The 15,000-nt window shown below is 31.9% G+C and overlaps 1 protein-coding gene across 2 annotated transcripts in view; it reads right to left on the bottom strand.

Moving 5' to 3' along the window:
• Nucleotides 1–5,474: 5,474 nt before the first annotated feature.
• LOC137634761 (uncharacterized) overlaps nt 5,475–15,000 on the bottom strand; it is a 131,766-nt gene continuing 122,240 nt past the window's right edge. For both annotated transcript variants that reach the window (XM_068367282.1, XM_068367283.1), the window contains 3 exons: nt 10,453–10,556; nt 8,616–8,803; nt 5,475–8,250 (listed from right to left, as the gene is read on the bottom strand). In XM_068367282.1, coding sequence (XP_068223383.1) covers nt 7,887–8,250; nt 8,616–8,803; nt 10,453–10,556 — 656 coding nt within the window. In that variant the 3' untranslated portion in view covers nt 5,475–7,886. The remainder of the gene's footprint in view (nt 8,251–8,615; nt 8,804–10,452; nt 10,557–15,000) is intronic.

Genomic DNA, 15,000 nt, shown 5'->3' on the forward strand with positions numbered 1-15,000 from the left:
AAACCCTCACTGATGCAATGGCTTTTGGTCGGGGAGGAGAAACAAGGGCTAAGATGGATTCGAAATGGTGTCTTAATAATACAGGTTGACTTTGATAGAATTGTCAGCTTTTCTTTTAATTTACAATAAGATTTGCTTCCTTTCATAAATGATTATACATATATTGTAAGCCATTAATCTATATTATTACAACGTGATTTGCCGGATTCCTTTTTAGTCAAGTTAGAAACTACTTAGGCTAAAAGGTAAACAACACTAAAAAGAATAGTTTGTAGTCTTTGGTGTTTGATAGTTTTTGTCTAAGAATATTGAAGGTCATTCAACGAAACTATTCATGGTTCGCGACATCTACTTATCGAATTAAATCCTGTAATTTACATAGCTTTGTATTTTACTTAATTAAGTCCTGTTACAAGAATATCCAATTTTTTTTCTGTCTGGTTCGTCGTCTTTATCGGTTTAGACTGATTTGATCGGCAGTTACGACCAGGAAACTCTTTTAATTATTATATGTATATATTTTTTTTTTGTGAGATTGTCACATGCTGTTGGAAATTTCAATAAAATTACCTTTTCTTTAACTATTCAAAATATAGCGAACGTCACGAGAATTGAACACTGCAAATTTAAAGTCCTATGAAAAGAGAGCTACCAACACGTGATGAATATGTACATAGAGATATAATCACTGTTAAATGAAAAGAATATTGTGACTCTAAACATATATGAATATAATTTAGCAATGACAAACACGCACGTCGATTCAAAGCATCAAAAATCTCAAAAGGCGAAATGCAAGTGGACACATTCCTGCGAAAGTCAGAGATCTTCCAGATTTCATTTCAGCTCTGACGCGGGATTGGCAGCTTCGGAATTCCTGATTAGTGAAAAAATTTCATTCTTTTACCTATTATTACTTTTTTCAATAAAGTCTAAATATAGAAACATAGGTTAATAGCTAGTATGCGTTTTTCAACCGGAAATAGGAATAAGCTTTAAGATTATCGAAATGGGAAAATATACTTTTTTTTTAATATAGTTCTAAAGATAGAAACACAGGTTAATAGCTAGTATGCGTTTTTCAACCGGAAATAGGAATAAGCTTTAAGATTATCGAAATGGGAAAATATACTTTTTTTTTTTAATATAGTTCTAAAGATAGAAACACAGGTTAATAGCTAGTATGCGTTTTTCAACCGGAAATAGGAATAAGCTTTAAGATTATCGAAATGGGAAAATATACTTTTTTTTTTTAATATAGTTCTAAAGATAGAAACACAGGTTAATAGCTAGTATGCGTTTTTCAACCGGAAATAGGAATAAGCTTTAAGATTATCGAAATGGGAAAATATACTTTTTTTTTTTTAATATAGTTCTAAAGATAGAAACACAGGTTAATAGCTAGTATGCGTTTTTCAACCGGAAATAGGAATAAGCTTTAAGATTATCGAAATGGGAAAATATACTTTTTTTTTTTTAATATAGTTCTAAAGATAGAAACACAGGTTAATAGCTAGTATGCGTTTTTCAACCGGAAATAGGAATAAGCTTTAAGATTATCGAAATGGGAAAATATACCTTTTTTTTTTTAATATAGTTCTAAAGATAGAAACACAGGTTAATAGCTAGTATGCGTTTTTCAACCGGAAATAGGAATAAGCTTTAAGATTATCGAAATGGGAAAATATACCTTTTTTTTTTTAATATAGTTCTAAAGATAGAAACACAGGTTAATAGCTAGTATGCGTTTTTCAACCGGAAATAGGAATAAGCTTTAAGATTATCGAAATGGGAAAATATACCTTTTTTTTTTTTAATATAGTTCTAAAGATAGAAACACAGGTTAATAGCTAGTATGCGTTTTTCAACCGGAAATAGGAATAAGCTTTAAGATTATCGAAATGGGAAAATATACCTTTTTTTTTTTTAATATAGTTCTAAAGATAGAAACACAGGTTAATAGCTAGTATGCGTTTTTCAACCGGAAATAGGAATAAGCTTTAAGATTATCGAAATGGGAAAATATACTTTTTTTTTTTTAATATAGTTCTAAAGATAGAAACACAGGTTAATAGCTAGTATGCGTTTTTCAACCGGAAATAGGAATAAGCTTTAAGATTATCGAAATGGGAAAATATACTTTTTTTTTTAATATAGTTCTAAAGATAGAAACACAGGTTAATAGCTAGTATGCGTTTTTCAACCGGAAATAGGAATAAGCTTTAAGATTATCGAAATGGGAAAATATACTTTTTTTTTTTTAATATAGTTCTAAAGATAGAAACACAGGTTAATAGCTAGTATGCGTTTTTCAACCGGAAATAGGAATAAGCTTTAAGATTATCGAAATGGGAAAATATACTTTTTTTTTTTTAATATAGTTCTAAAGATAGAAACACAGGTTAATAGCTAGTATGCGTTTTTCAACCGGAAATAGGAATAAGCTTTAAGATTATCGAAATGGGAAAATATACTTTTTTTTTTTTAATATAGTTCTAAAGATAGAAACACAGGTTAATAGCTAGTATGCGTTTTTCAACCGGAAATAGGAATAAGCTTTAAGATTATCGAAATGGGAAAATATACTTTTTTTTTTTTTTAATATAGTTCTAAAGATAGAAACACAGGTTAATAGCTAGTATGCGTTTTTCAACCGGAAATAGGAATAAGCTTTAAGATTATCGAAATGGGAAAATATACTTTTTTTTTTTTTAATATAGTTCTAAAGATAGAAACACAGGTTAATAGCTAGTATGCGTTTTTCAACCGGAAATAGGAATAAGCTTTAAGATTATCGAAATGGGAAAATATACTTTTTTTTTTTTTTAATATAGTTCTAAAGATAGAAACACAGGTTAATAGCTAGTATGCGTTTTTCAACCGGAAATAGGAATAAGCTTTAAGATTATCGAAATGGGAAAATATACTTTTTTTTTTTTTTAATATAGTTCTAAAGATAGAAACACAGGTTAATAGCTAGTATGCGTTTTTCAACCGGAAATAGGAATAAGCTTTAAGATTATCGAAATGGGAAAATATACTTTTTTTTTTTTTTAATATAGTTCTAAAGATAGAAACACAGGTTAATAGCTAGTATGCGTTTTTCAACCGGAAATAGGAATAAGCTTTAAGATTATCGAAATGGGAAAATATACTTTTTTTTTTTTTTAATATAGTTCTAAAGATAGAAACACAGGTTAATAGCTAGTATGCGTTTTTCAACCGGAAATAGGAATAAGCTTTAAGATTATCGAAATGGGAAAATATACTTTTTTTTTTTTTAATATAGTTCTAAAGATAGAAACACAGGTTAATAGCTAGTATGCGTTTTTCAACCGGAAATAGGAATAAGCTTTAAGATTATCGAAATGGGAAAATATACTTTTTTTTTTTTTAATATGGTTCTAAAGATAGAAACACAGGTTAATAGCTAGTATGCGTTTTTCAACCGGAAATAGGAATAAGCTTTAAGATTATCGAAATGGGAAAATATACTTTTTTTTTTTTTTTAATATAGTTCTAAAGATAGAAACACAGGTTAATAGCTAGTATGCGTTTTTCAACCGGAAATAGGAATAAGCTTTAAGATTATCGAAATGGGAAAATATACCTTTTTTTTTTTTAATATAGTTCTAAAGATAGAAACACAGGTTAATAGCTAGTATGCGTTTTTCAACCGGAAATAGGAATAAGCTTTAAGATTATCGAAATGGGAAAATATACCTTTTTTTTTTTTTAATATAGTTCTAAAGATAGAAACACAGGTTAATAGCTAGTATGCGTTTTTCAACCGGAAATAGGAATAAGCTTTAAGATTATCGAAATGGGAAAATATACCTTTTTTTTTTTTTAATATAGTTCTAAAGATAGAAACACAGGTTAATAGCTAGTATGCGTTTTTCAACCGGAAATAGGAATAAGCTTTAAGATTATCGAAATGGGAAAATATACCTTTTTTTTTTTTTAATATAGTTCTAAAGATAGAAACACAGGTTAATAGCTAGTATGCGTTTTTCAACCGGAAATAGGAATAAGCTTTAAGATTATCGAAATGGGAAAATATACCTTTTTTTTTTTTAATATAGTTCTAAAGATAGAAACACAGGTTAATAGCTAGTATGCGTTTTTCAACCGGAAATAGGAATAAGCTTTAAGATTATCGAAATGGGAAAATATACCTTTTTTTTTTTTAATATAGTTCTAAAGATAGAAACACAGGTTAATAGCTAGTATGCGTTTTTCAACCGGAAATAGGAATAAGCTTTAAGATTATCGAAATGGGAAAATATACCTTTTTTTTTTTTTAATATAGTTCTAAAGATAGAAACACAGGTTAATAGCTAGTATGCGTTTTTCAACCGGAAATAGGAATAAGCTTTAAGATTATCGAAATGGGAAAATATACCTTTTTTTTTTAATATAGTTCTAAAGATAGAAACACAGGTTAATAGCTAGTATGCGTTTTTCAACCGGAAATAGGAATAAGCTTTAAGATTATCGAAATGGGAAAATATACCTTTTTTTTTTAATATAGTTCTAAAGATAGAAACACAGGTTAATAGCTAGTATGCGTTTTTCAACCGGAAATAGGAATAAGCTTTAAGATTATCGAAATGGGAAAATATACTTTTTTTTTTTTTTTAATATAGTTCTAAAGATAGAAACACAGGTTAATAGCTAGTATGCGTTTTTCAACCGGAAATAGGAATAAGCTTTAAGATTATCGAAATGGGAAAATATACTTTTTTTTTTTTTTAATATAGTTCTAAAGATAGAAACACAGGTTAATAGCTAGTATGCGTTTTTCAACCGGAAATAGGAATAAGCTTTAAGATTATCGAAATGGGAAAATATACTTTTTTTTTTTTTTAATATAGTTCTAAAGATAGAAACACAGGTTAATAGCTAGTATGCGTTTTTCAACCGGAAATAGGAATAAGCTTTAAGATTATCGAAATGGGAAAATATACTTTTTTTTTTTTTAATATAGTTCTAAAGATAGAAACACAGGTTAATAGCTAGTATGCGTTTTTCAACCGGAAATAGGAATAAGCTTTAAGATTATCGAAATGGGAAAATATACTTTTTTTTTTTAATATAGTTCTAAAGATAGAAACACAGGTTAATAGCTAGTATGCGTTTTTCAACCGGAAATAGGAATAAGCTTTAAGATTATCGAAATGGGAAAATATACTTTTTTTTTTTAATATAGTTCTAAAGATAGAAACACAGGTTAATAGCTAGTATGCGTTTTTCAACCGGAAATAGGAATAAGCTTTAAGATTATCGAAATGGGAAAATATACTTTTTTTTTTTTAATATAGTTCTAAAGATAGAAACACAGGTTAATAGCTAGTATGCGTTTTTCAACCGGAAATAGGAATAAGCTTTAAGATTATCGAAATGGGAAAATATACTTTTTTTTTTTTTTTTAATATAGTTCTAAAGATAGAAACACAGGTTAATAGCTAGTATGCGTTTTTCAACCGGATATAGGAATAAGCTTTAAGATTCTCGAAATGGGAAAATATACTTTTTTTTTTAATATAGTTCTAAAGATAGAAACACAGGTTAATAGCTAGTATACGTTGTTTAACCAGAAATAGGAATAAGCTTTAAGATTATCGAAATGGGAAAAGGATTTCGCATTAAATTAGACCTTATATTAAATAGAGAACTCTGTGATTTAGTTTGGTTAAGGACGAACTATCGTTCATTTCAACCAAATACAACCGGATTTAATGTTGGCCTAAATTAATATGTAGTTTATTCATAGATAATCTAATAATAGCACAGGCCCAATATATTATTACTTTGGCAATTGTGAATCAATGATTTTGTTATATATAGCGCAACTCACAATTTAGGTGGCTTATTAAGACCTAAAGATATGGAAAAGCCTAATCTAATACGCATTAAAGTTATGTAAGATTATTTATTTTTCTTACTCGCAAATACACACTTCCATACCGCCATACCAAGTACATTACTTAACGCATTCTTTGCCATCCTGGAATACTTAGCTTTAATCATAAAGAGGTATTTTGAAATGATGGTTTCTTAAGAAATACTCTAACGGCGAGGAGCTTGGACCCACATCAATTTGATTACACAATAAAAAAGTAGAGAGACTTATGAACGGACAATTAATCATATAAATAGCATTAGGTGCTAACATATGTATTGCAAACTATAGTCAATTTTTTTTAGCGAGGCAGATTTGCACAAATTCGCAGGGGTGCCCTTTTAGCTGGGAAAAGTTTCCTGATGGCTGATTGGTTGGACAAGATAATTCTAACCAATCAGCGATCAGGAACCTTTTCCGAGCTAAAAGGGCACAGCTGCGAGTCGGTGCAAATGCGCCTCATTAAAAAAAAATGTCTATAGATTCCTTCATCCTTTACCTCTGATCTTGGTCCCCATTTGGAGGGTGGGGGGGGGGCATCATTGCTGCCAGTTGTACACCTCGCACATTCTATAGAGTCTGCAGCTTCCCTTCAGTCTCCTAACTGCGGCCACATTTGACCCTTCTACTTCATTGCCATCCCTGTTTCTTTTCTTCCATTTCACTTCCCAAATGCTTTTAGGTTGTATAGCGCGATTTCCCCTTGTGGCTCCACGGCACTGAATGGCCTCCACAGCCACCAACGCTTGGCCATATTGCCCACATTCCATGCATCTATCCTCTTATCGTAATCAACACATTCCTATTCCAGATTTATGTCTTTCTTTGAGCATGAATAATTCATGCGTAATCTGGAGAGCTGGATGCCTTGCTGGATCCGCAGTTTTCGTTTAGATATACGTCAAGATTTGGAAATGGAAGATAGGTTTATTTTTTAAAAGAATATACGGTGTCCTTTAAATGGATGTCGAGGAACACTTTGCTAGACATGTTGAATGTAGATAATTTTCTATGATTCTAAGCTGAGTAGAACACGCCATTAAGATATGTTCATATTAAGAAATATAGATTTTTAGAATGATGAAAATAATGCCTGCCTATATTTAAATGTAAATACACCAAAAAAAATAGTTATAAACTGCATCTGTCATTCTGATTATGCAGACATTATATATACATAGGTATGTGTATATATATGTATATATATGTATGTAAATATATATATGCATATATATGTCTATATTAGTTTATGTGAGAGTATGAATACATATGAAAGAACACACTGTATATACATATATGTTGACACGCTTCTATGTATGATTACATTGTTGATCACTTAACTCCTGAGCATTAACAAGTCTTTTTCAGGGAGCATTTGAAAGCTCCCTGTTAAGTCGATTCATATTTTTTCTTTTTGGACAAGCTGCTTATTTTCAAACTGCTAGCGGGTATTACTTTTTAGATATTCCTTTTGGAAAATAATTCATAAACCTTATCAACTTGAATGCATTATTCCATTTCTCTGGAGCTTTGTTTATACACCCTTTGATCTCGTAATTCATTTGGGAAATATATTGTTCGTGGAAAATCTTACCTTTTAAAAACTCGTCTTTTACACCTCGTCTTCGTAATGATTCTCCTTTTTAATATATATTTATTATACATATACCATTCCTGAAATGTTATTAGGTTAGATGTTCTACGTAGCTGTATTATTGAATCATCCTTGAACGATTTTCTATACTTTTTTAAATTGTTTTTACTGTCATTTCATGATTCTATTGTCCATATGCCAACATCAATAGATAGTTAACTTTCTTTTCCTGCTTTTTCTCTCTAGGACGCTTTTCTACGAAAATGTATTGTTATATTTTCTATTGAGCTTTATACACTTTTGATCAACTAATTGATTGAAAAATAAAATTTTTTATCCATTAGTGAAGTAAAAGCGAACACCGGGCTTTGGTTCATCCAAGACATTTTAGACGTTAGTGGCTGCCAGGTGTAGACCGGAGGACATTAGGTTTCTCTCCTGCATCACCAGGGAGACCAGATCCACGGCGCTCTTCACCTTCCTCTGAGGGTCGAGGTTCTTCACGCTCAGAGCCGACGGGGACCTCGATAATCCAAGGTATCCCCCAGCTAAGGATCCCCGGCCGTAGATTTCCGGGGCGCCCCAGTCGTATCTTCCTCCAACGGCACCGCCTTCGCATAACGTGAGGTCGGATGTGCTTTGAATGTTGATGTTGATGCAAGGTCCTACTTGGGCAGGGGTGGGTCTGGGAGGGGGAGACGGGGCCGTGTAGGCGGGTTGGTAAGGTTCCAGCATCCTTAGCTTGCCCCATCTGCAAGTGGAAAGACAGTGAGGCTAATGATAGATAAAAGTTATGATATTGATATAACAAGACGTGAGAAAACAACGATAATTGCAAGATTAAGTCTCAGTGTTTTCGTGATCATTATCATTAACACATAATCAAATATATTAATGGGGATAATAATATTTTCGTAATGTCGATGAATCGCAAGGATTAAAAAATTGAATAAAATCTAGAGAATTTTATTAGAGAGCAGAAAATGTAATATGAAAATATGTCATGTGTACTTTTATTCTGAAGAGGACGGGCTTAGACTGGAATTGACATCCGAGGTTCCAGATTTCATCCTGTTACCGACCAACTCACGCATGACCCTCCATATTTTGACTTACCTGTTTATGAATAAAGTGATGGCTCCCGCCCACAGCATGAGGACGACCAACACCAGGGCGATTTCCTCAGCTCTGACGGTGACTGTCCCCAGAGACACGACTGGCGGGGAGGGAACCTTGTGGAAGTTGTCTCGACCGCCTGTGTGACTGACGGTATTACGTCCACCGCCGGAACCATCGCTGTTCACCTTTCGAGGAAGAGACGGATCTTAGATACGGGGTAATAACGCCTATGCTTCTAAAGCAATTCTATACTGGTATATTTTAGTTCAAGGTGAGGATGGCAGGTTCATCATTGCCAAGATTCTGGGGCAGGATGTGTTGTACTATGCTAGCTAAATTTTAAATCTATTTCAGAAGTAAGTCTTCTGAAAGTTATATAACTTTTTTAAGGACATCCTCGCTTTATGGTTTGAAATTTAATTTCCTTTTATTTTTTATGCATAAGAAATCATATCGGCGTCAATGATCTTTGATAGCAGGATGCCAGAAAACTCAATATCAATCAGTCAATCTGCCATGAAACAAAAAAATTGTAGCTTTTATTTCATTTGAATGGTCAGTTCCCCATTATTTTTATTTTGACATAACAATTGCTAGAAAAGTCTTTGTATTCATTTTATGAACTATGTGCAATTGATATATAAAAAGAAGTCCTAACAATAAGTAAAACCAGGAAAGTGACAAATTGAAAATAATAACCAGCCTTTAGTATTTTTCTTTCTACCATTATGCTCTAACGATTGTCATACTGTAATATGCTTTGATATCCTGACATCTGAATTTTGTCCGTTATTTCATGTCTCCATAGCGATTTTTTTTATGGGATGGGGTGTCCTGTATGTATAGGGTAGGCTGTCCTGTTTGTATGGGGTGGGGTTTCTTGTTTGTATGGGGTGGGGTTTCTTGTTTGTATGGGGTGGGTATCCTGTTTGTATGGGGCGGGTTGTCCTGTTTGTATGGGGTGGGTGTCCTGTTTGTATGGGATGGGTGTCCTGTTTGTATGGGGCGGGGTTTCTTGTTTGTATGGGGTGGGTATCCTGTTTGTATGGGGCGGGTTGTCCTGTTTGTATGGGATGGGTGTCCTGTTTGTATGGGGTGGGGTTTCTTGTTTGTATGGGATGGGTGTCCTGTTTGTATGGGGTGGGGTTTCTTGTTTGTATGGGGTGGGGTTTCTTGTTTGTATGGGGTGGGTGTCCTGTTTGTATTGGGTGGGGTTTCTTGTTTGTATGGGGTGGGTGTCCTGTTTGTATGGGGTTGGGTGTCCTGTAGTATTAGTGGTATTGTTTTACTTATTATTTAAATAATTTACAATTTAGAATTTATGCGGATTATTACCAAAACATGCTGGAGTTGACGTAGTTAACCAGGTGACGATAATCTGAGCAAGACCATAAATATTCATATTCCTGCAGTTTGTATTTCAGATCAATATCTATCCACATATTATTTCATGTATCTCGTATAATGATCAATATCACAAGTACCATTTCTTATAGACTGTGAAAGCGAATATTATAAGAATTTGGAAAATAATAATTATTTTTTATCGTGATTGTTTTGATTATTATGATAATTGATATTAGGATTTTAATTGGTATTATCATTATTACTGTTACTATAGATGCTGGTATTGTTATTCAACTTACTATACTTAGTTTAAGTATTATATATATGTCATTCCTCTTAATATACCTAGTGTAAGTATTATATACTGTATGTATTGAAATTGGTACAGGCATCTGCTTCCAAAATATGAAACAAGCCAACCCTACTTGCTTAATACGGCGTTAGTTGTTAACAAGACGGAAATCATAGAGTTAAACTACTTCCAAACCTTGCCGGGGTAAATGTTGGAGTTGACCTTGGCTAATCCTGGGGACACGACCACCTCTGGAAACTGATGTTTGGGAATCTGTTGCGGGTATGCTTGGGTCCTCTCTGCAAAGGGGAGAAAGATAGTAGGAGTGTCGATAGGTTAATTATCTGCAAGCTATGTTTTATGATTTGTTTAGTACCGTAGCAGGAAATACGCGTCATAGCAAAAGTGGACAGTTTAAAAATCGTGACATTGTCTTGAAAGAGTTCTGAGAAAGGAAACACGAATTAGGATACTGTATCGATAAAATGAAAGACAAACTTATTTATGTTATGCTTTAAATACTTTTTTTTTTCTTTTTTTTTGTAAAATACTAATCACTAATCAGATTTGAACCGAATTTTACTTGTACGAAGAGCTTTCAAAATCTATTCGAAGTCAGAATATTGACTTCATATATTCATCGGTATGCTTTCTCTTCCATTTGCAGCGTTTCTGTTTCCTTTATTTCTTCCTGTTCTTTGTCCTTATAATATTTCTGTCCTTAGCAACGTTATTTCGTTTCAAAGGATGGCTTTGCTTCACAAAAATTTGATTCACAACATTTCTTTCGTGACAAAACTTGAAACGTTCTAAATTGTTTTAATTTTAAATTACGTTTTTCTTCATTATGACTTTGGTATTAGGTATATACAAGTGAAATTTTATAATGGCTTGAAATGGAGAAATATTTATTTTTTGCAATGTCAGTCGCATCAATGAAATGACTAGCAAAACTCATCTCTTAAATTCCGAAAAAGGAATAGTTCTTCAACAAAGGCAAGGTCGCGTGTAATTCTTAAACAGGATAATAAATTGCTGTTTTTGCTTCATGCGAACAATTCTTACCATAAATACAAACAACTTATACTCATAACCTTGAGAAGTGACAGATGTTAGTGATGGATTACCAGAAGACTGATTATTCGTCTCGATTTTCTATATTGCTTTTATTGAAATTAAGGATTCACTGACAGACGAGTGCCATACTATGTTACATTAACAAATAATTTTCCTTATTTCACCCGAGTGTTGGTTATCTGAATCTGTTACTAAAATACAATTCAAAAGAGAAGTAAATGAAAAATCTATGTGGATAGGAGGGGAGAATAAAAATAAGTAAAACATGATCAGTATGGCAGTGAATTGAAGTGTCTGATCAGGCAGTATTAAATCGAAATAAAGTTCTTATAGAGGATACTCCAGCTTTATATCTGTTAATTTACCCCTAGTAGGAATTAATTGATCAGGTTTGCATGACTTGCCGATAGAGTCCCATATCTAGTAATTTCTTAAGTCCCATCGATCGATAATTTGTATTGAGAGATTTTTTTTTTTTTTTATCTGAGATACTGAGGAACACATGTTTACGCTCATGTGGGATAATGTCCGTGTGGCTTTCAAATACTGGTTAAAAACGGAGTAGGCCCACCTTTAATGTAAACTGTCCGAAATTAGCCCAATGTTTTATCTCAATGTTAGTTAAATCCAACTAGCATTTTCAAGCTTACAATTATTATCTTTATGTGAATACATTAATTTTATGATTATAAAGGCTAGTATAATAGCTGAACAAACGTTTGAGAACTGTGGAAATACAACAATAAAACACCAAATGTTTATGCAAATGACATCCCCGTTCTCTGCTTTTGTGTTTTAGTTACCTGGAAAAAATTCAAAAACGATCCCTTCTGGGGACATTGCACAAAGGAAACTCAAAGAACCACATGATATGAGGCCACGTTTGATGCTCTACGTATATCCCAAATATGGAAATGAAGCCTAAGAATCACAAGGGAAATAAAGGATCACTTGTCTGTACCAGGTTGTCCATACGATGATTTTTTTTTTTTTTTTTTTTTTGAGTCATTTCAAAGATAATTTTTTTTTCGAGTTCAACATCTTACCAATCACATGGTAAGTGGTGGTCTCAGCAATTTATTAATTACTGCGAGAAATAATCAGTGCCTGCTACAATTGTCGTCGCATGAATATGACATATAAATTTACATGTATGGTTACATGAATTAATGTTTTTTATACAAATAATAATTTAAGCATATACTCCCATCCACATACATAGGTGTCTTCCTATACTCTTACACATGCTCATTCTAATTAGTTACGCTTTTGATAACTTATATCCATGGGGAAATACATATGATCAGTGAATATATCTTGGCCTGGATTCGAACGTGCATTTTTGGCTTTGGTATAGAAGTGACTTATATGGTTTTTCGATGGCTGATTGGAAAACTTACTGTCACTCTTTCTCAAATACCGAAAGAATATATACGAATCCTGTCCAGAGTATGTGCACTTTATGCTAGATATTACCAAGGCAAAGTAAACTCAATATTAAGAAATATTTGTTGTAACATTTGGAAGTATGAAAAAGTCACGTGGAAACTTCATGAACTACTTATAAACAACGTATTTAAAGAAGTGTCATTTTTAAAGTAGCTGTAATTGTAAAACTAGCTGTGTACTATTTTTTGTTATCGTATTATTTCTCTTTTTTTATTTATCACTGCCGCAATGGCAACTCTGATTCTGTTCCTAACATTCTTTATCAATTGGACCTGAAAAGGTATGACAATACGAAAGCGCTAGTCCAAAATTTCGTTTTCCTGATCCATTATCCAGCTCAGTGACACACACACACGCACGCGCGCGCGCACACACATGTATGTATATATATATATATATATATATATATATATATATATGTATATATATATATATATATATATATATATATATATATATATATATACAGTATATATATATATATATATATATATATATATATATATATATATATATATATATATATATATATATATATATATATATATATATATATATATATATGATGCCTCCTGCATCCGCTTGTGAAAAAATCCTGCCAATTGCTGAAATGACCCTGTCCGTCACGGTACTCAAATCCGGAAATTGTATTTCGCTTCTGTCAGATTTCACATGATGGAGTTAAGGATAGTCTTACATTTCGATGCTCTGACCGTTTCAATATGTACATCAGATAGAATTGCCATCAACAATGGGCAATTGTCATCTGATAGATCAGGTAAATTTTTGTTTGTTTATATTATATTTTGGAGATATTAAGAAGATATTTTGGAGATGATATAAATATTTTTAATGATGATGCCCTTATGAAATGTTTTTACACTTCGAAAATCATGAGTTTTGCCTCTCGATAATTCAGTTTTTAGTGTTTTAATTGTAATCCAACTCTGCCTATAAAGTTCATTCATTCTTGATAACTTATCGACTCGTCATCCTTACATTTCATATTTCGTGGTCTGTAATATCTGCATTTTGAAGACGTATTATTTTTTTCTCCTTGAGTCCTAAACTAGATTATTTTCTAGCTTTTAGCAACCCTCATTTTCTACGATATTTTCCAACTTTCTCACATCCATCTCTAGATTAATTGATGTTACCGTTCATATATTCTTATTACGTAAAGTATTTCTTAAATTTATTTCCTCTATCTTTTTAGCCTCACGTAGTCTTGCAACCGTCCATCTACCATCAGTACACCCTAAGGATACCCTCTAATGGCCGATCCTATTTCCATAGGAAGGTTCCCTTTTTCCATATTTTACCTTCCTTAAAATCTTCTTCCTTTCATGGATTCAGCTAGTCTTCTTAGGTGGTCAATTCCAAATCTATTCGAATAACCCCCAAACAAATTTATTTCCCAATTTCATCTTTTGAACCTCGAATTGATTTTTTGGTAAATTTAACCCGTTGCTTCGTCATTATTTTCAACGTGAAAGTACCTGAAACTAACTTTTCAATAGATCAAATTACAGTGTTTGTTAATTGAGTCTGTTAGGAGTTTGGCGAACAAAGTTTCGCTTGTTTTTTACCTTTAAAGGATATAGTGTTTTTGTAAATCGGAAAAAAATTTGGTTCACTATTTTCCCAAAGGAGATATATCAGAATACTTCCTTGGCCTAATAATATCTTTATTTGTGAGAATAACACTGTGGATATTACATACTATTATTACTAATAAGGTTCATGTTTTAATCTTTCATTATTACTTCATCTTGATGTAATTTCGATATTTTTTTCATACTTTTGAAATGAATGTAGTCTTTTTTTCAAGCCACTTAGCATAAAACATTCTTTCAAAATAAATTTGCAAGTGAATTGGAATTGTTAGTAAGATTTAAACTTCTTTTACAAACTATTTATTCCTTATGGATGTATGAAGGATAACTTCCTATATGCTTAGTATAAAGATTGATAACACACACACACACACACATATATATGTATATATATATATATATATATATATATATATATATATATATATATATATATACATACTATATATATATAGTATGTGTATATATATATATATATATATATATATATATATATATATATATATATATATATATATATACACAGTATATGATTCCATCAAATTCTGTTACTGTTATAACGTCAATCCTATAATTAATTGAGGTTTCACTAGTAACAAGA

The sequence above is a fragment of the Palaemon carinicauda genome, chromosome 45 (genome assembly GCF_036898095.1).
Source record: "Palaemon carinicauda isolate YSFRI2023 chromosome 45, ASM3689809v2, whole genome shotgun sequence".
Classification (NCBI taxonomy): Eukaryota; Metazoa; Arthropoda; class Malacostraca; order Decapoda; family Palaemonidae; genus Palaemon; species Palaemon carinicauda.